This window comes from Pipistrellus hanaki (assembly GCF_964339955.1).
Source record: "Pipistrellus hanaki genome assembly, chromosome: 6".
Taxonomy (NCBI): domain Eukaryota; kingdom Metazoa; phylum Chordata; class Mammalia; order Chiroptera; family Vespertilionidae; genus Pipistrellus; species Pipistrellus hanaki.
The window spans coordinates 53,313,148-53,334,791 of NC_140508.1; the positions used below are offsets into that span (position 1 = coordinate 53,313,148).

Consider the following 21,644-nt stretch of genomic DNA (forward strand, 5'->3'; position numbering starts at 1 on the left):
GGCGCCCGAGCCGCCCGGGAGACAAAGGCGCCGGCCGGAGCCCTGCCCGCGGCCGCTCTCCCCGGGAGGGGCGGCCGGGCGGCGGCGGGGGGGCGCGGCGCGGGGCGCGGGCGGCGGCGCAGACACTCTATAAAGGGGAGAGCCCGGCGCGCCGGCGGAGACGGCGCCGCGCGGACGCCGCCAAAGTTTGCTGCCTGCGCCCTGGGCAGGGGCGGCCGCCGCGCCCGCCGGCTCCGGGCCGCCGAGCCGCACCTGGGCGCCCTGGAGCTCGGAGCCCGCGATGTAGGCGGCGCCGGGCGGCGCGCTCCCAGGTCCCCGGGCGCCGGCCGCCTCCTCGCCCGCGCGGCGGCCGCTAATTGCGAGCGGCCTTATTTGCATAGGCCGCCGGAGTCCGCTGGAGACCGGCCAATCCGCGCGGCCCTCTGCTAATGGACATGCATTATTCACCAGCCTAATTACTCAGCCCCATGCGCGGCCCGCGCAGCCGCCGCCGCCGCCGCCCGCGCCCCGCGCCCCGCGCCCCGCGCTCGCCCGGCCGCCCCGCGCCGTCCCCGCCGGCCGCCCCGCTGATGCGGCTGTCCCGCGTGGGGTCCGCGCGCCGTTAGCAGCATGTCTCGGCGCAAGCAGGCCAAGCCCCAGCACCTCAAGTCGGACGAGGAGCTGCTGCCCCCGGAAGGGGCTCCGGAGCACGGTGAGGGGTCGCGATGTGGCGGCGGGGGGCTGGGGATGGCCGGGCGGGGAGTGCGACCGCCCGCCGCAGGCGGGGGAAGTTCCCTGGCTCCAGAGAACCAGTGTCCGCCCTCCGCGCAGCGCCCAGCCCGGGCAGGCGGGCTGCAGGGACTGGCTCTCCACCGGAGCGCGCTGCGCGGAGAGTGAGTTTCGGAAGAAGTAAACTTGGTTCAGTTTCTGGGAGTTGGGAGCTGCGCGCGGGGCTGGGCGGGGGCTGGGCGGGGGCGGGAGGGGTCCGCGCCACCTCTTCCGTGCCGCCCCCCAGGCTCCCTACGCCCAGACCCCGGGCGGTCCTCGGCGACCCGAGCGTTCCCTGGGCAGGGGCGGCGGCGGGGACGCGTAGGGGGTTCACCTACCGCTGGGCGCGGGCTGGGCACCTTTGTTCGGCTCCGGGCGCCCCGGGCGGTGCGCGTTCGGAGAGAAGCCACTGGCCCGACCTCGGCCCGCCCCGGCCCGCACGGTCCTCCTCGTGCGCCCTGAGGCCGCGAAGCCGCAGCCCCGGCGCACTGACCAACTAATGATCTGGTTCCGGAGCGAGCAGGCACTGACGCCTGGCCTTGCCTAATGGCCGCTTGGGACTTAATCCGGGGTGAGCGCGGCCGCGGCCCTGGGGAGTGTTCCTCGCACGCGGCGGACCCGGCACGTCTAGGCGGCTCTAAGTTTGCTCGGCCTGCTGGCGTTGCCGCGGCACCGCGGGGAGCTCTCCTTGTCCCCGAGCGAAGGTAGTAGTGTCCGCGCGAGGAAGTCTCGCGCCGGCGGCCGGACCTCCCTCTCGGGAAGTTTTGCGCCGGGATCCGAGCGGTGCCCTCCTGGGCCTGCGGGGTCCCCGGGGTGCGACACCGGGACGCAGAACGGTCCGCAGCTGCACCGCAGCTCGGACGTCAGATAATTCCTTCCTTAAAAAAACACGCCGCCTAACTTTTGGATTCACCGATTATAAAGTAGAGGCCGATTACGCATCCTTTTATGGGAATCAGGCTTTCTGCAGAAAAATCGCAGGAATGGGCATTGATCTCAAACGGTGTTGTGAAGTTTGACGAAGCAGGTACACTACTGCACATCGGGAGAAAGGGGGAAACGCTTAGGACACGGCCGGGAACTCATTAAATAAAATTCGTCCACTGGGCCTTTCTGTCGCTCAGAGGTGAGGCCCCCGGTCCAGTGCAGCCCCATCACCCGAGATTGGAACCGGAGATATGCTAAAAAGAAACGCTTGCATATGGTGGGTGGATTAGGGACAAAGAATCTTTTTGTCATGGAAATGGATTTTTTTGTTTTGTTTACTTCATCACATAGAATTTCTCACACTTGGTTTGTTTTGTATTGCCCTCAATGACTACATGATCAAATGAATGGATTTATTTCTGCCGAATGAGAAAGACAGTCTTCCCTTCAAAAGAACTACATTGCATCCCAGTGAGGAATTTTAAAGCTTTATTATTGTGGCTCCTGAATAGCTTAAAATCGGCTTTCACAGGCGCCCCAAAATGCAACAATGTAAATACTTTTCAGCTTTGTAGGGTCGTTATCAAAATGTGCAATGTCTCCTTTTATTAAAGCATATTTTAATTAATAGAGTAAAAACCTCTGGTATTTAACAATTAACAAGCTGAGGCTCTGCTATTCATTTTTAATTTCACTTCAGAAATGTGAGCTTGGTGAACCTAATAGTGTAAACATGTTAGGGGTATATAGCCTATATTTGAAAACCTAGGATGGCATAAATTATTTACAAGTTCTTTTGAATTCCCCCTGTTGTTACTGAATTTATTCAGAGGTGAAACATTCAGGTTTTATACCTACCATAGGATTAAAGTTTCTGCCAAACCTGTGTTTTTACGCCATTCAGAGTTGTGTTCCAGATATTAACAGTTTCAGATCATATTTTGCAACAGGCCAAAAACAGCTTGTCTGGGGCTGAGCCTTTGTCAAGTAGTGTGTTTCCTCCATTATTTTAAGGAGAGTTTAGGCAAACTATTTAAAAATACTTCTTTCTGATTTAATTATTCTGAAGCTGATTGTTTACAGAGCATAAAAGATACTGTGTTCTCTGCTCACTCAAGGAACACTCATGTGTTACTCTGCCGTGCTGGTCATCATTAGTCAGATAGCTAAAATAATTTTTAAAGATAAATGGTTGTGAAAACTAAATTACTCCAGCATGAATCAGATCTTCTCAAAATTTTAACTTTTTTAAACACAATGGAAATCAACAGACTATGCATGAAGTTACAAGGAGGCTAAGTTAGTTTACATTGTTTCAGAAACTAAGTAATTCCTTTGTATCACTTTGAGTGTGACGTTAATTAAAGCAGTAGATGCATACAGTAAATTTGAAGGCTCTTGATAATGCATGAAAAACAGACGTTAAATGTAATAATTTTAATATAACAAGGGGTGGCAGGGTTCCACAGCCACATTCACTTACAGTAAAAAGACTTTATTTCTTAAAAAAGAAATGACTTTTTTTTTTTCCCCAGACCTTGGTTTTTAGGCAAGCAATGAGGAAAAAAATAGCTATTCAAAGACAGCTTCCATGTATCTGAACTTTATTACTGTAGGAATGAAATGTGGTTATGTATCTAAAATGAGGAAAAAGTAATGATTTTTGTGAAGTTGCAAAGTTACCCTGTTGTAAAATTTTAGGGTAACTGAGGCTTACGTTCCCAGAATAATCTTTTCCTGTTTCTGAGAATTTAGAAATAAATGTGTGGCAGCTTATGATTCAGTTAAATGTCTGCCACCAATAATGAAATCCTGGGAGCCAGCTGAGTATTTTTGTTCTAAGAAAAAGTAATGAAAACTCCCAGTGACAGGAGAGTGCTTCACATACCTCCTACGTATTTTAAAAGGTGCAACCTTGCTATCCGTTATCAAATGAAACACAACTTTATAAAAATGCATTTTACTGTCGTTAGAAAGAAAACGGGTTTAAGGAAGAACAAAAGGATATTATAATTTAAAACAATTTGCCATCGTATGTTTTGTTTGTTAGCACTAATTGCTTCAAAGTGTGTTTTTATTTTCAGTCATATGGCTATCTTAAAAAATCCTTTCAAATATGGTGAGCATGTGATTTAAGAATTTAGCAGTGGTATTCACAGACTGTGTTTAAGTTAAGGGGAAGGAGGCCAACAGCCCTCGGTGCAGAGAGCTTTTCTCTTTTATCTGTATATGCATGGTTTGCCTTGAGTCCTCCTACCCCCCCCCCCCCCCCCAACACATTTACAATTCAGCATTCGAAAGGAAGCAACACTGGGGCCATTTTCTAAACATTGGTAGGCAGATTGTTTTCTCTGAGATGGGAAAGGTGAAAAGTAAGTAAGAGGGAAAGGGGAGAGGAGGACTTTCCAAACCTTTATTTTTAAAAATTACACTTAAAAATCGTACCCTTTTTAAAAATGCATCATTTGGTGGTCAACGGAAAGCCTGCCAATTAATTCCCACCTCACAGAGGAAGAGCTGATTACCTAACAGTGGGGGTTTTATGTACATTTTAAACTTCCACAACATTTGATAATCCAGTATTTTTAGATCTGTTCGGAGCCAAGAAGGGAAAAAGGTATGGCCCAACAGCAGGAATTACTTAGCAAGCTGATTATTTTTTGTATACAAAATGATGGCAAAAGTGGGTCAGATTTCATTTCCAACTGCAATCTCTCAGGCTGTTCCATTCTTCTCAAGGTAGCTCTCAGAACATTTTCTTTTTCTGGGTGTGTGGGGGGGTGGACGGGGTGGGGGGGGGGCACATTCAGAATAAAACCAGGGTTTTGCTATGCACTGAGCATCAATTGGAATTTAGCATTCTTAAATGTCAGTATTGGCACAGGCTTTGATTCAAGTAAAATTAAAATCTTCTTAACTGCTAATGAGGTTATGCACCGTCTTTATGCTGCAGAACAGTTTCAGAGGGGTAATTTTTTAAGGGTTTTGTTCTCCTGTGAGTTTTTATTTGCCCACATGATCCCTCGACTAGTTGCCAGAGTCAGGCCAACGTGTCCTGGTCCTGGGAAGAGGAAGGCTAATTGTGCTGCCTGTGAGCAGGCTTGTAATTAGAGCATATGCTACATTGCTGCACATTTCCTGAAGTCACACGTAAACAAAATCTGTAAAAATCCAATGTTTTAATATGGTCTTAAATAATGTTTGTGTTTTAAAAAAAAAAAAAAAGCAAACTCATCCTTTGGAGTTGTTTTTTTTTTTTCTCTCTCCTAATTTGAACATCTTTATGATTTAAAATGTAGTGAGCTGTCTGTGTGATTCCCAAGCCAGCAAATACAGCAAGGTGCGTAACAGAAAGTGTAAAATATTAATGGAAATAACAAAATAACGTAATGGGCACCACTTAGGTTAGAGATTAGGGTTGATCTGTCTGTTAATTAAAGAGAAGAGTTCTCCAGGCTGAAGGATGGCCACCGGAAACACCGGATGATGCCATATCTAAACCTTGTCCTCGGGGGACCTGTGTTCTCCCACCCACTAACCCAGAGTAGTTCTGCTCCCCCTCCAAGATCCCTGCCCCCTCTGCCTTCTGGAAAGCCTTCTGCCAGCGGCCTAGGCCCTGCTGTCTGAGGTCTGGGAGAAGGTGGGGCTGCAGTGCTGGCCAGCTTCAGACCCAGCTCCCTGAAGGTGGGTCGTTAGAAGGGCTCTGACAAGCCTTGCTGATTTAACCTTTGCCTGCTTTGGCCTGCCAGGGGTGGCCACTAGATGTCAAGCTCATAATACAATTAGTGCATCTGTGCTGTTGACCTTGGCAACAGGACTCAACGCTGTTCTATTAAGTGTTAACACTGAATCTGAGTGTTAACTGGAGACCTCGGAGCTTGCTCTGGACTGCTCAGCTTATCAGACGCCCATCTCGTTCAGCACAAGTGTTTATAGTTCTTAAAAGGACAGAGAACGGTTTTCTTTTGTACGGCGATTCATCTTGAACTGTTTAATTAACCCTGCAGGTGCGGTGCCACTCGGTCTTAATTCTTCGGCATCGCTGGTCCTCTTTTGGAGAGGACCTCGCATCGCTGTTTGGGAATTCTATTGTGTGGCCGTGGACAGGCAGAGCCACCGGCCTCTGTGACCGGGGCAGTGGCTTTTCCAGGGTGGCTTTTTGCACATGTGTAAACTTTGCCCATAGAAACGGAGCTGTGCGGTGGAGTGACGATGAGTGGAGATGATTGAGTGGCCTCCCCGAGTGCACACAACCTGACGGGGACAGTGATCCGGCTCTGTCTCTGGACACGGGGCCGTGCCTGCGTCTCGGGGGCCGTTTAGACCCAGGTGTTTGTACCGCTGAGATGTTTTGCTTATTTCTCTGAGTTTTGTGAATAGTGGATGTGAAAGATGACTAGGGCCGGGGCACTTTTGAGTGGACATGAAGTAGCACGTTAGAGTCCATATGTCAGATCTACGCATCAGCCTTCCGAACCCTGACCCACGGTGACCTGTGCAAACCTCGCTGTCACCCCTCATGGGAATTTTGATGAGATGGTTCTCCTGGGCTGACCTACTTTGGGGCTGTGCTGTCCTCAGGCATGGGTAGTGATGTGCGGGTGTCCATCAGAAGTGTGGCCACGGCCTACCGTCTCGATGAAAGAACTATTGTGCAACCTTGAAGTGTCACAAACATCTTATTCTTCGCCACAGCGTCCAGGCAGATAGCTGGAACAAGTGGGGTGTGTGTCTGCGCTCCTTCTGCTTGTGGCCAGAGAGGAGAGTGCTCAGCCGCCCGGGAGCCTCACCACACAGATTAAAAAACTGCAAACGTTTCGGCAGAAGACGGTTGGTGGCTGTGCCACAGGTGGTCGTTACTTAACAAATTTGAGCTGTGGGCCACCGAGCGGAGCGGGCAGGCGCGCGGGCCCGCGCTGGCGTTCGGCATAGCGACAGTGCCCTCCACCGTCGGCTCCGGGCTCTCCAGCCTGGGGTCTGGGGAGAAGGACACAATTTTTCTGTTGCGTCTGGAATTTCTTCTACATTGTTAGACACAGTGGGGGTCTCTATTTGTCTCCTCCTGTGTCGCAGCTTGGGCTCAGTATGTGATAATTCATCTTTCTTTATGGGATTCAAAGCTATCATAAGGAGTTAAAAGGAATTAATTTGCAAGAAAATAAGTGTCTCCTGACAATTTAGGAAAACTTGAAAAATGCTTTCTGGATTTTTCAGGAATGGTTAAAGGCAAAGGAGAAAGTAGGATTTTTCCCTCCTAAAGACCCACGTGGCCTTTTAAAAGTTACTAATTAAAGTGGGGAAGTTAACATCCTTCTCCCATACGGAACAAGTTTACTTCTTTTGTGGATGGTGGGGGGTTTAAAATGTGTAGCAAAAGTGAAGCAGAGTGAAGGGTGAGCGGTTGAGGCTCAGAAACAATTTTTTTTTAAATGTCTATTTACTACTACTTCTTTGTAATTGCTTAGTTTATTTACAAGGTGCTGTGCTCCTGAAAAGGGAAAATACAGAGCCATACTAAGAACTGTAGTTTGACATTTTTTTTTTTTTTTAAGGAAAGCTCTGGGTCTCCAATATTCTTACGTATGTTGCAACAATCCTTTTCCCTTGTGGCTTCAAAAAGACATTCTGCCTGTCTTCCGCCACATTCTTCTTTAGGAGACAGGGAAAACATGATACGTGTATAGTATATAAAAGATCAGGAATTGAAGCTGAGAGAATTGTGAAACAGTTGAGTGGGGTTTTATTTGGGGTGGGGAGCTTTCACACGGAGAGAGTAGTTTATCCTATGAATAGGAACATTTTTGTTAAACATTCTCTGAATGTTTTATTAGCAAGACGAAGAAAAAAAAAATCCCTGTCTCTAAGACTGTCACTGAAGCTCTATCCCTTTGTTAGGGACTTCTTCTGCAAGGCCGCTGCTCCCACTTTCCCTCTCCTACGGAAGTGAGGAGCAGAACTTGCTCCAAAAGGTGTGAGCAGTGATGGAGTTAGAAAAAAATCTCAGATATAAACCGCCAGAGGGGGGATCACTGGAGACTAATTACACATTCCCTCTTACCCTGATGGCTTTATGCTCAGCTGTGTCCTCCCTCTTGACACGTTCAGGAAGCAGATTCGCCATGAAGTCCGGGGCCCAACCCCACCCGACCAGACCCGGAGCCACGGGCTGGCACAGGTTCCCAGAGCACACTGTTCCCGGCAGCCTCTTCCTCACACGGATGCACAGCGAGGGGCAGGTCACCTGAGAACTCCTGCTCCACAGGAAGGGAGGCTCCGGGGGGATTGGCTGGCATTTTCCTTCGCTTGTTCTGATGCAACCCTTACGCACTATAAATTCCTGCCTCGTCCCCCGCCTGTTTACAGTTTGAAATCTTAGTCGTTGAATAGTCAGTATGTTAAAAATAAATTGCTTTGACATTAATGATAATGTTTGCAATGCTTGTTTTTCAATTCCCCCTTAAGAAAGAAAGACGTTCCAATTGCATTAGAAATAAATGTCTCAAAAGTGTACTGTTACAGTGACTCATGGAATGAGCTTTTACCTTGAAAAACAAAATTTCAGCTCTATCTGCTAATGGAGGTAATAACTTCTATTTTTAGGACACAAAGGCCAGTTTAAATGTAAATTTCACTAAAAGGTGGTCCAGTACATCTGAATCTGGCTTAATATTGGCTTAAAACAATGGCAGGATTAAAGGGCTTTGGGAAGTTATGCGATAAAACTGTGGGCTGCATTCAGGTTTTTCTCACATGTGTTTTCTTGTGGCAGAAGGCATTTTTTTCAAAATGAACAAATACTGCCAGATGAGCACATCCACACTGTAACACAGTGCATTTAGTCACTGTGATGTGAGGAGCCATCGAGTTATAACAACTTATTTCATGTCTCGCTCTGAATGCAGCCGGAGCCATGCCTCCGCTCTGCTCTGAGTGCCAGCCTCGCTGTTCCCAGAGCTCTGTCCCCAGGAAAACTGGCTCCTTTCGCTAATTTCCTACCAATCAATTCCTCGGAAGTGCTTGTTGTTGCTATTTAACACCGTTCTTAAAATATGCACCCAAAATTTGAATCCCATAGTGAGACGTTAAAGTTTTTACTGGAATGCATTTTACTTAAAGTCATCTTAGGGAATGTGTGCTTCTCCCTGCAACTTGGACGGAATGTTCATCACATTCTGATTCTGAGAGTGAAACAGTCACAGCTTGAGCAAGTAAGCATAGCAACCGAACTGATGATGTTAATGAGATTGCATACAAACCCCAGTTTAAAAAAAAAAAGTATAAGTGATTCTAAAATATTTGTCCAAAATAAGAAATCTGGATTGTGTTGAAGAATTTTTCCCCTCACTAATTGTAGTTTTTTTAAATATGTTGTAAGCAAAAGGCAAATTTATTATGAAACTTGGCTTATAAAATCTAACAATTCTCTGTTGTGTGAGGTTCATTAACATAATGAACTGTTAACAGGTCCAAATGGCCAGAATGCCACTTTTACTCAATTTCCTCTTTTCAGCTTTGCTTTCTTTAATTTTAAAGGAATGTAAGTGGAAGGAGCTTTTACTTTTACCAGAATATCTTCATTTCATCTAGGTAATTATCGCTTATCATTACAGTAAGCAAAATTACTTATTTGGTGGAAAGGGCTTAAATATTCTATGCCCAGTTTCTGCAATTGCAAAACAGTTGTAAATTTGCAAACCTGCCAGTAGGAATATAAAGGAAGTCACCTGTAGGAACACTTCCCAACTTCCATGCATTTCAAAGTGAACCCTAAAAAAATAACTAACCCATAAAAAAAAAAAACAATGGAAAAGGGAAAATTTATCTTTGGATTTGTTTTGAGTTGATGAAGAACTTTGGTTCTAGTACAGTGTGTAAGACAAAAGTCCTATTTTTGTTCTACATGCCATCGTTTTCTACAAAGGAAGTCAGGAAAATGCTCTTTCTGAAGATATAATTTCTTGACATTTAAGTAAGTAGTCTTCCAACACTCCATACGCTAAAAATGATCCGGAAATCAACCTAATTTGTAAGCACTTTCTCAGTGAATTGTCCCCCACATATATTCTATATAGAGAAAAAGTATTTCCTGTGCACTGTGATTGCCTAAAATTTTAAATGTATACATCATGTGAATGCTTTTCTATATCACATGAAAGAGAAACATTTTATCTCATAAGGATTTAAAGGCAGAAAATATTTCAGAATTCGCAATATTTAACTTTTTAGTATTTTTATTTTTAAAAAGTATTAAAATAAAAATCTTTATGGAGATGGTGGCAGGCCTTGATATCATAGCTTTAAAATATTGCAAAGGAATTTTTCAAAATACTCTGCTGTTTAGTGCTAATAGTTATGGTGTATGATGCCAACTCCTACTAATTGCTCGTGCAGATGGACTTTTTTTTTTTTTTAATGTCCACTTGGATTTCTTAAGTACCTGGATCTGCAGAACATTCCACTAATAAATATGAAAGAAATTTAAAAGTAAAGATTCTGTGCATTGCATGATAATCTTTTAAATGCATGATTAGAATTTGAAACAGTCTTTATTTACTGGTCTTTAATTATTTCCTGAAGATTTTTAGTTTTTGTTTTGTTTTTGCCCTGCTTCGTGACCTTAGCAGGTTTAGAATTAGATTTTGCATACCTTGAGCAAAGTTAAGTCCTGGGAGTATTTATTTTGTTAATGTGCCATCTGCAGTATACATCAGCTGTCCTTGCTCCCAGCAATACTCAGCCTCATTACTGCTCCTATCACATTCCTTCTTTCCAGTAATGAGACTCCTCCAGTCTGATCGTCAGCACTGACTTTGGTTTAAAAGTCCAGCAGGTCTTTATGGGCTGCAAGCCCTAACTTTTCCCCCTTCAAATGGTTTAGCCAGTTACGAAAATGCTAATTGAACACTGCTAATAATTTTTTAAAGGCATGTATAAATTACCCGGCAGTAATGGTCTCATGGAGGGCAGCAAGCAGGCTAGCCTCCGAAGATATTTTTATTTTCTTTTCCAGCAGAGGGACTAATGTTTTTACAAGACTTTTTTTTTTTTTAATCAAATTTCTTTTCTAAAATCAGGCCGAATGAATTCTTTTCCCAAAACCCTTCAAGGAAAAATATGGAGACTTCTTTAGCAAGCGCATTTGTTGAGGGCATAACAGTAAATTATTTCCGGGGCACAAACTTGGGGTGTCTTGTTCTTATATTCAGCTGTGTTCAGTGACCAAGAACTGATTGGCAGCTGTCATTTCTCTCCGGAGTGATGTTGCTGTCACTCCATCTGTAAGTTGACAAAAGGCAGTTCGGACCCGAATTGCTTAGGCAAGCAGCACACAGAGCCAAGTAACCCCTGAGCATTGCCATCCACTCCCACGGCCAAAAACACAGGCACTAGAAACGTTGTCGTATGCTGGCTTCTCGTTCCTGTACAGCCATTTATTTGATCAGGTGTGAATTAGAATTGTTCATTAAACATGGTTGTTATTCGGCACAAGAGGGTTAGGGAAGTCAGGAAGTAGCTGCCTACAACAGTAATTAAACATGTGTAACCAATTAGAGGGCTTCCCACTACGGCACAAGCATATAATTTGCTAAGTCTTTCTATGAGAATAGATAGGAAAATAGGTGCAAGAAGTGCGTCTGACTACCACATTCTCATGTTAAACATGTCCACGTAAATGAAACTTTAAATATGTAATTTCTGGTTTGTTAGCAGACCACCAAACACTATTGGTTGGTAACAGTAGCATAATTTTGGTTCATTTCACCAAGAAATATCGCCTCTGATAGTTCCCATTAATTGTATGAAACATGATTAATTTCAGGCCAGACTATGTTGACGACTTTCATCCGGAAGATCCTAAATGTAGACGTGTACCCTATCTGTAAGAATCTCACAAAGGGCTGAAAAGATACAGGATTGATCGGTTCAGCGACATGCCAGGGAGGTGGTGGTTTTGAGCAGAGATGAGAGAAGGGCTGTATTTTCTTTGTTACATTTACAAATGCAAGTGTTTAGCCGAAATTTCCTACATGAAATAAGCGCCCGTTGGCTTGAAAGGTTCTATAGAATTGCATTAAGTCTGTAACGTCTCCCGCTGCATAAAGATGATAAATCTGCGCGAGAGGCGGCGGCCGGCTCGCTGTCAGGTGCTGACGCGAGTTTGAAAGGTTACAGATTAGTTTAGCAATGTTAAGTGAACTGGCAAAGGCATCTCTAATTTTGCTGGAAACGAGGAGGCCGGATGGCCGGGAGAATCCTAATGAGCCCATCGAAAGCTGGCTTTGTACCCGCAGACAGGGCGGCCGCGGATTGTATGAAAATATTGGAAATCAATGGCTTCTATGGAATTTCATTAAGAAGCAGTATCCACAATTGATAGAGCCTCATAATTTGATGGATTGTGCTAAGAAAATGATTAGCTGGCTAGAAGGGCCCGTGGAACACACACGCTGGGCGTCAGAAATGTTGAAGTGGGGTAATTTGTACAAAATAAAAAATATTGATTTTTACGTAGGTGCAAAATTTTGCAGCGGCAGAGGGCGGGTGGTGTGGCCGGTTGCTGGCTGACGCAGTCTCTCGGTCTCTGCAGTGGCCCCCGGGGAAGGCGGGGACGACGGCGACAGCGGCCACGACAGCAAGAGTGGCGGCGAGGAGACCAGCGTGTGTGACAAGTGCTGCGCCGAGTTCTTCAAGTGGACGGACTTCCTGCGGCACAAGAAGAGCTGCACAAAAAACCCGCTGGTGCTGATCGTCAACGAAGATGAGCCGGCCCCAGCCTCGGAAGAGTTCCCGGAACCTTCCCCGGCCAGCTCCCCCAGTGAGCCGGCGGAGAGCGAGGCTGCCGAGGAGGCGGCCCCCCCAGACAGCGGGGAGGGCGGCGAGGTGAGGCCCCCGGAGAAGGAGGAGGAGCCCATGGACGTGGAGTCCACCGTGGGCGACAAGAGCTTCCAGAGCCCGGGCCCCTCGCTCCCGGGGAAGCCGCCTCTACCTCAGGCCCCCGAGCCGGCGCCCGTGACCGCGTACGGCATGCCGAGCACCAACGTGACGCTGGAGACCCTGCTGAGCACCAAGGTGGCCGTGGCCCAGTTCTCCCAGAACGCCAGGGCGGCGGGCGCGGTCGGCCCCGGCAGTGGGGTGGCGGCAGTGGCCGTCCCCATGATCCTGGAGCAGCTGATGGCCCTGCAGCAGCAGCAGATCCACCAGCTGCAGCTCATCGAGCAGATCCGCAGCCAGGTGGCCATGATGAGCCGCCAGCCCCTGCGGCCGCCCCCGCTAAACCCCGCGGCCACGGCGGGGGCCCCGGGCGCCCCCGTTCCCGCCTCCGGCCAGCTCCCGGGGCTGGCCGCACACCCCGCCCTGCAGCTGCCCGCCGGGGCCGCCCACGTCCTCACGGCACCAGGCCCCGCTGCCCAGTCCACGGCGTACGAGGGCGCCCAGCCACTGTCACAGCCAGCATCTGGGGCGAGCACTCCCCTCATCCCCAGCGGGGGCCCCTCGGTCCCCGAGCCCAGCGGGCCGGCGGCCTCCTCCGGCATGGCCTCCGCCTGCGCTGCCCCAGCCTCGGCGGCCGGTGCCTCCAGCAGCACCTCGCAGCCACAGAAGGCGTCCACGCCGCCCACCCTGGGGCCCAGCACGCTGCTCAGCTCGGCGCCCAGCCTGCCAAACCCTCTTCTACCTCAGACCTCCACCAGCAGCGTCATCTTCCCCAACCCGCTGGTCAGCATCGCGGCCACGGCCAACGCGCTGGACCCCCTGTCGGCCCTCATGAAGCATCGCAAGGGCAAGCCCCCCAACGTGTCGGTGTTCGAGCCCAAGGCCAGCGCCGAGGACCCGTTCTTCAAGCACAAGTGCAGGTTCTGTGCCAAGGTGTTCGGGAGCGACAGCGCCCTGCAGATCCACCTGCGCTCCCACACGGGCGAGCGGCCCTTCAAGTGCAACATCTGCGGCAACCGCTTCTCCACCAAGGGCAACCTGAAGGTGCACTTCCAGAGGCACAAGGAGAAGTACCCCCACATCCAGATGAACCCATACCCTGTGCCCGAGTACCTGGACAATGTGCCCACCTGCTCCGGGATCCCCTACGGCATGTCCCTGCCGCCGGAAAAGCCGGTCACCACCTGGCTGGACAGCAAGCCCGTGTTGCCCACAGTACCCACGTCGGTGGGGCTGCAGCTGCCGCCCACCATCCCGGGTGTCGGCAGCTACGCCGACTCCCCCAGCCTCACCCCTGCAAGCCGCTCCCCACAGCGGCCCTCGCCGGCGTCCAGCGAATGCCCCTCTCTGTCCCCTGGCCTCAACACCTCTGAGTCCGGTGCCCCGGTGACCGCCGAGTCCCCACAGCCTGTGCTCGGTGGGCCTTCCCTGACCAAGACCGAGCCCGTGAGCCTGCCTTGTGCAAACGCCAGGGTCGGGGACATCCCTTCCGGCGGCGGCGGGCAGGTGAGTGCCGCACCCACGTCGGCCGCCACCACCCTCACGGACAACAGCATCTCCACCGGCCTCTGCAGCCCGGTCCTCATGGCCAGCTCTGACCAGTTCAAGGCCAAATTCCCCTTCGGAGGGCTGCTCGACTCCATGCAGACGTCAGAGACGTCCAAGCTGCAGCAGCTGGTGGAGAACATCGACAAGAAGATGACCGACCCCAACCAGTGTGTCATCTGCCACCGGGTGCTGAGCTGCCAGAGCGCCCTGAAGATGCACTACCGCACGCACACCGGGGAGCGGCCCTTCAAGTGCAAGATCTGCGGGCGCGCCTTCACCACCAAGGGCAACCTGAAGACGCACTTCGGGGTGCACCGGGCGAAGCCGCCGCTGCGCGTGCAGCACTCCTGCCCCATCTGCCAGAAGAAGTTCACCAACGCCGTGGTCCTGCAGCAGCACATCCGCATGCACATGGGCGGCCAGATCCCCAACACGCCGCTGCCCGAGGGCCTGCAGGACGCCATGGACGCCGAGCTCCCCTACGACGACAAGGCCGCCGAGGCCCTGAGCAGCTTCGAGGACGACGTGGACGAGAACTCCATGGAGGAGGACGTGGAGCTGAAGGACGCGGCCGGCGACCCGTCCAAGCCGCTGCTGCCCTACGCGGCCTCCTGCCCGCCCTCGCCCCCGTCAGTCATCTCCAGCATCGCCGCCCTGGAGAACCAGATGAAGATGATGGATTCCGTCATGAGCTGCCCACAGCTGACCGCCTTGAAGGCCATGGAGAATGGGTCCGGGGACAGCGACCGCCTCAGCAACGACTCCTCGTCCGCGGTGGGCGACCTGGAGAGCCGCAGCGCGGGCAGCCCGGCCCTGTCCGAGTCGTCGTCCTCCATGCAGGCCCTGTCCCCCGTCCACAGCCACAGCGAGAGCCTGCCCTCCAAGTCCCCAGGCCTCAGCACCCACGAGGAGCCGCAGGACCTTCCGCTAAAGACGGAAAGGCCGGACAGCCCGCCCCCCGCCCCCGAAAACGGAGGCGCGCTGGACCTGACGTCCGCCCCCCCTGGCCGGCTGGCCATCAAGGAGGAGGCCCCCTTTAGCCTGCTGTTCCTGAGCAGAGACCGGGGTAAGTGTGAGCGCACCGTGTGTCGTGTCTGTGGCAAGCCTTTTGCTTGCAGGAGCGCGTTGCAAATCCACCACCGCAGCCACACTAAGGAGCGCCCGTTCGTCTGCGCGGTCTGCGGGCGCGGGTGCTCCACTATGGGTAATTTAAAACAGCACTTACTGACCCACAAACTGAAAGAGCTGCCTTCTCCGTTATTTGACCCCAACTCTGCTCTAGGTCCCAGCCAAAGCGCGCCGAGCCTGGTCACCGGCTCCGCGCCTGCCATGATCAAAATGGAGGTGAACGGGCACGGCAAAGCCATCACGCTGGGCGAGGGCCCGCCGCTGCCGGCCGCCGTCCAGGTGCCCGCCGGGCCGCAGGCGGTGATGAGCCCCGGCCTCGCGCCCATGCTGGCCCCCCCGCCACGCCGGACACCCAAGCAGCACAACTGCCAGTCGTGCGGGAAGACCTTCTCCTCAGCCAGCGCCCTGCAGATCCACGAGCGCACCCACACCGGGGAGAAGCCGTTCGGCTGCACCATCTGCGGGAGAGCCTTCACCACCAAGGGCAACCTCAAGGTGAGGCAACGGGCTGTGGTCGTCCCCCTCCCCGCCCCCCTGCGAGCCCCGGGGACACCAGGGATGCCCTCCACTCCCAGAGGGGTGGCAGCCTGCCGCTGGCCAGGGGGAGGCGCTGCTGGAGAGCCGACGCAAAACAGTATGTGTGCGCCTGTGGTGTGTGCACATGTGCAGAGTGTGAGTGTGGGTGTGGGTGGGTGTGTGCACATGGGGGTGGGTGTGCACGTGTAGGTCAGTGTGTGTGCATGTATATGCACGAGTGTGCAGTGTGTGTATACCTCTCTAGTGTGTGCCTTGCATGTATATAATGTGTATGTGGGGGAGTGCATGGGTGTAGCGTGCACACGTATAGTGTGTGTGTGTACTGTGTGGTGTCTGCATGTGTGTGTGCCGTCTGCATATGTGTGTGTGCCATGCGTGCACTCAGGTGCACACACTCACAGTTACGGACGTGTGCATGCTGTTCAGCTATAGAGCATCTCCCCTCCCCTTGGGGGCTTGTGCAGCCCCTGCAGTGTGGCAGCCTGTTGGAGTGATGGACTCTGTGCCTGGTGGGCAGGCCCGGGGCCCAGCATCTTGTGGAACACTGATGGCAAGACAAGCTGGGCCTTTAAACAGCTCCCAGTGATACAAATGGTGCACATCCTGCCCCAGGCCAGAAGCTGGTCCTGTTGTTTGTCCTGTGGCTGCTGAGGGGGCCATGGTCGTTTGGCGAGAAGCACCTAGCCCAAGGCCAGAGTGAAGAGCTGGCTCTGTGTTCATGGTTCAGGTCCAGCCTCTGTCCTTGTTCCCTGGGAAGTGGAGTGTGTGGCAGGCACTAGGTGACACGTGCAGGCCAGTGTCCCACTCTCAGCTAAATATGCTGCCCTCCGGCCATGCCAGGATCTCTTCAGAGACTGTGAAAAGGTCAATGCCTGTGGCTTCTACTTACTGAGGTCTCTGCTGACCACAGATGCCCAGGATACTTCCTCTGTGATTGGGAGGGAGGCAGGGTGGAGCCAAAAGTCTCACCTATGAGGCGACTTAATGAGGCAGGGAGAGGCCCCCTATGCCAGGCTCAGGAGCCAAGAGGCCCTGAACTTTGGAACATCCTTTAGGGGGTTTTCATCTCACACCTTGGGGAGGAGAAGGTGTTCTATCAAGTTCATCAAGGGGAAGAAACATTAATACATTGCTGTCTTTGCCTTTTGTATTGAATAAAAAATAAGTCATATTCTGTATAATAAAAGGCTAATAAGCAAATTGGCTGGCAGAACAACCAGTCGCTATGGCATGCACTGACCACCAGAGGGCAGATGCTCAATGCAGGAGTTGTCCCCTGATGGTTAGTGCACTCCCACAGGGTGAGCACTGCTCAGCCAGAAGCCAGGCTCATGGCTGGCGAACATAGCAGCTGTGGCAGGAACCTCTCCTGCCTCCACGGCAGCACTAAAGATGTCTGACTTATGGCTTCCAGCCTGTGAGAGGGCACAGGCTAGGCTGAGGGACATGCATTCCCCCCCTCCCCCCCCCCCCCCCCCCGCACAAATTTTGTGCACCAGGCCTCTAGTTGAAGCATAAGATGCTCAGAGAAGTTTGCCTCATATGGACTGGCTTAAGATGGGAATGGAAACAAGTCCTGAGTGAGCTCGCGTGTGTGTGTGGATGGCACTGGGGCATGCATCCACAGGCACACCGCCTCGCGCCGCTTGCTCACTGGTTGTCTCCCTGTCTCCCATGCAGGTGCACATGGGCACACACATGTGGAACAACGCCCCTGCGAGGCGGGGCCGCCGCCTGTCGGTGGAAAACCCCATGGCTCTGCTGGGGGGCGATGCCCTGAAGTTCTCGGAGATGTTTCAGAAGGACCTGGCAGCACGTGCCATGAACGTGGACCCCAGTTTCTGGAATCAGTATGCGGCGGCCATCACCAACGGCCTGGCCATGAAGAACAATGAGATTTCTGTCATCCAGAATGGGGGCATCCCCCAGCTCCCGGTGAGTCTGGGTGGGAGCGCCATGCCCCCTGTGGGCTCCCTGGCCGCCAGCATGGACAAGGCTCGCACCGGCAGCAGCCCGCCCATGGTGGGCCTGGACAAAGCCAGCTCCGACACGGGGGCCAGCCGGCCGTTCACGCGGTTCATCGAGGACAACAAGGAGATCGGGATTAACTAGCCTGTGCTCGGCTGCTCGGCTGCCGTTCTGTCCCTCCTACACACTGTGCCGTGTGACCGTCAGGTGCACACCTGCCGTGCCCGGGTTCTGCTTAAAATTGTCCCCATGGCAGAAAATTCGTTAGCTGTGTGGCTGCTGGAAGGTTGTCTCGTAAGCACTGCATGGTTCTTTCTCAGTGAGCTTGACTGTTCTTGAGAATCCTTCAACCTTTTAAATAAACATGAGTCAAAAGTCCCTGGAAAACCGCCTTGGGAGCTGAAAGGGCTCCAAGCACATCCGCTTCGTTTCTCCTGAAGCCTAATCATCCCGGAGGGAACCGGGGGTCCCCTGCGGTATTCCAGCGACACTCATTCAAAATAGTTAAACATTTTGGACTCCGTTTTTAGAACTTGTATCCTAAAGACGTGGTCTCGTTCCTCCCAACGTCGTGTCTTATGACTGTACCTTTGTCTGTAGTATTTATAATGTTACGATTATGCGGGTAACAGACATGCAGCCCCAACTTGAAAGGTAGCTTTCGTACTGCAGAATACATCTGACAGTGTGATTTATTTTTTTTTTTGAAAGCAAGATTTGTTTTACTATAAATAAGTGGGTTATTTCAATGCAGGCAAAATTGTGAAGTTCCATTGGGAAAGATAGCATGCTTTTTTGTGTGCAAGTACCTGTCAGTAACAAGCCTTTTTTTTTTTAATTATTTTTATTTAAATGTTTGTAGCTGCTATGTGGACAGTTGTTCTCTAGTGTGGTCTGTGGCCCAGCGAATGGGAACCCGTTACAGACGAGGTCACCGTAAATTATTCACAGCATTATAAACCGTTGTGAGTAAATATTTCACGTATCAAAGCTGTACAATAAAGAGGTAATGTTTGTATAATGTGGTTGCAAACTCTTAATTTATACTGTTGCACTTTTAGTATTTTGTATTAGGGAGGTTTGTCTATAATTTGAAGATTTAAAAAGATGTAAAGTATTTTATAAATAGTACTTTGATTTAAGGAAAATGGAGAAAAAAAAATACACCTGTTATTGTTTCTTGTTTTAAGGTCAGAAAACATGAAAAATCGATGCTACTTAAAACAGAAAAGCCACCCAGTCTTCTCAGTTCCACAGTAATGTAGGGCCTGCCATTGCTTCAGTTAAAACGACTTACTTAACTTTTCTACAAAGCGCATTTAAGAACCTGACCCCCTCTAACGAAACTTTGATGAATTAATTTTAGGAGGGGGCTGGGGCCACCGTGGGAGCCAGGAGCTAAGAGGAGGACGTGTAGGTACAATTTTACTGTTATCTCTGTCTCTGTCTTACACACCCATGAGGGAGCCCTGACTGCCCTGAGCACTGGTCCTTGAGTCCTTAAACGGGAGAAATAATCAGTTTGGCAGGATAATCAGTCATACTGGGAAATTCACTCCATTCCTGGTGGATTTGTTACCTTCTCAGATGAAAATCAAGCACAATGTCATCCCATGACTCACAACACCTGCTTAAGCTGGTGACTTCCTGGCCTGAGGGAGAGACCCGCCCCACAGCCAGGTGAGCGGGTGGGTGGGTGGGCGGGGCTGGCGGTGGGGGCGGGGCTGCCTGTTCTACCTCATTTTGTGTGTTGGGAGCGGGCTGAAGTCTGAGACTATGGGCTTCCTCCAGCACCACTGTCCCAGAGATGTTCGGGTCCCAGTGCCCTGAAGAAGGAATCAGACAGCGACCTTGGCTGAAACAAAACAAAACAAAAATAGGACCATCTTTCCTACTCAGCCACAGCAAGGACAGATCACATGGTTGAACAGTGTGGAAGACTCATCACAAAGCAGACTGCGAAGTGTGTTTCTGTCAGGAATGAACTCTGAACTCGCTCCACAGCTCTGTTTTCCGAGGGATGGGGTCATGGGGTCGTGTCCCCACCGCATGCCGCCGCCCCTCCTGGTGGGATGGGGGGGAGAGGGGTTCTCTCAGCATCGTTGGAAAAGAAACAGGTGGCTTCATGTTGCTGTGTTTCAGCAGTTGAATGTTTTTATTATTTATCTGTGTCCTTTTTTTGGCGTGAATTTTTTGTTGTTAGTAGTTGATCCCGTGCAGGGGTTCTGTCTTCTCCCGAGAGGATGTATATATATAACTTGAGAGAAATGTAAAGTGTGTAAATAAGAGGGCTCGTGACAGGACTGCGAGACGGGCCCCCTTTGTGTTCAGGGCGCGGCCGCCCCTCTCTGCATGGTGAAGAGACACACTATTTTTCTACTGGGATGCCATGTGGGGCCAGGGCCTGCCTGAAGCGGCGGGCATTGTTACCTAGATCCAATATTTTTTATGACGAAATCTGTGGCTCGACACACCTGCTGATCAAAATGGATGTCTTAGTCTAGGTTCCTATTTTGTCATATGGAGTTGAATAAAATGCAGGATGTCCTACTACTTCTGAATCATGTTCCTTGATTATTCAAATTGAAGCAATGGAATTTGAGTTGTGGTCTCACTTATTGGGGGGAGGGGATTGTACATCCCCGGTGTTTCTCTGAGGAAGGTCAGTGTGGGTTGACTGCTCAGATGTAAGCAATATCTCTGTGTATCTTGACTGGTCTTAACGTGTTTAGTTTTCCTTTTTTTCCCCTCAAATAAAAAGGCAGCCTCCTGATTGTGGATGTGTCTCCTCTACGATGGAAGAGGGTAGAGTAGAAGATGCCTATTAGAGGCTGTTGGCAGTGTCCAAACTCGACGGCTCAGTGACCTTCCGGTGGCCAGCTCCCGTGAAGACAGGGCCTCTTCCAGCCACTGGGAAGACAGGCAGCTGTGCCCGGAGGGCCTGGGAAGGGAGGGGCCGCTGCGAACCCTGGGCACCTTTCCTGTAATTCCCGGTGGGGGATGTTCTCGACTCTGAAAGCAGCTTTACCTCACCCGTAACATCTGATAAGACTTACAACTTTAAATATTTCATAGCTCCTGCTTTCAACATACATAATCCATTGTCTTTTTTCTTCTTCTTCTTCTTCTTCTTCTTTTAGTAACTACTGATACCTAGGAGCCACAGTAATTTTTACCTGGAAAGTGCCAGGTGATTTTTAAAGATCTGATCAAGGTACTAACCACTAATTGAACTGCCCAGGCCACCCTCCCAACCTGTCATCCGCCTTAGGGATTTAACCCATGTCGATTTCGCTGCTAATCTAGGGATGATGAGGATAGAAAGTGACTAACTCAGTAAATTTGGGTGTTTTTTTTTTTAACGGTAAGAAAAATAGCAAAAATGTCTATAACCATTAAAACAATTAATATAAATTAAACTGGGGGGGGGGGGAGTGGAGGATGGAGAGAAGGCAGGGGCCTACTTCTTATTTCAAAGTTGTCGCCAATGTAAAAACCAGAGGTGGTCCAGCTTCATGAGCCCTGGGTTTTTGCTACTTTGTATCATCAACTCTGGTTTGCTTACTTAGACTATATAACAAAGAATCAGAAATGCCAACAACCCCTAAATATTATTTATTTAAATACGTTTCTGCTCCACGTGCATTACGGGGACCGTTAACATTTAGCACCAATTAAAACGTATTGCTAAAGGGCTAAAAAGCAATTGTTCTTCAACTCTCCGCTGTTTAATTTCATCCCGGTGGCAGCTTGAAGGCGGGTGGGTTCCCTGCCTGCCTCTCTCCTGCGCTTGGCAGACACAGCGGCTCCTGCGCAAGCCTCACAAAGAATCGGGTCGCGGCCACATCAGGGGCATT

General features: G+C 50.5%; 1 protein-coding gene across 4 annotated transcripts; it reads left to right on the top strand.

The window, feature by feature from the left end:
* Window positions 1–552: 552 nt before the first annotated feature.
* Window positions 553–19,897, top strand: SALL3 (spalt like transcription factor 3). 4 transcript variants are annotated; one of them, XM_084888028.1, is made up of 5 exons: window positions 553–691; window positions 12,263–15,220; window positions 15,437–15,777; window positions 17,500–17,754; window positions 18,650–19,897. In XM_084888028.1, the coding sequence occupies exons 1-5, from the start codon at window positions 610–612 to the stop codon at window positions 18,725–18,727; spliced, it is 3,714 nt and encodes a 1,237-aa protein (XP_084744154.1). In that variant the 5' UTR covers window positions 553–609; the 3' UTR covers window positions 18,728–19,897. The 4 variants fall into 4 exon arrangements, with proteins under 4 accessions (XP_084744154.1, XP_084744152.1, XP_084744151.1 ...); XM_084888026.1 differs by having other exon boundaries at window positions 17,500–19,897; XM_084888027.1 differs by lacking the exon at window positions 553–691 and adding an exon at window positions 1,661–1,774 and having other exon boundaries at window positions 17,500–19,897.
* Window positions 19,898–21,644: the final 1,747 nt, after the last annotated feature.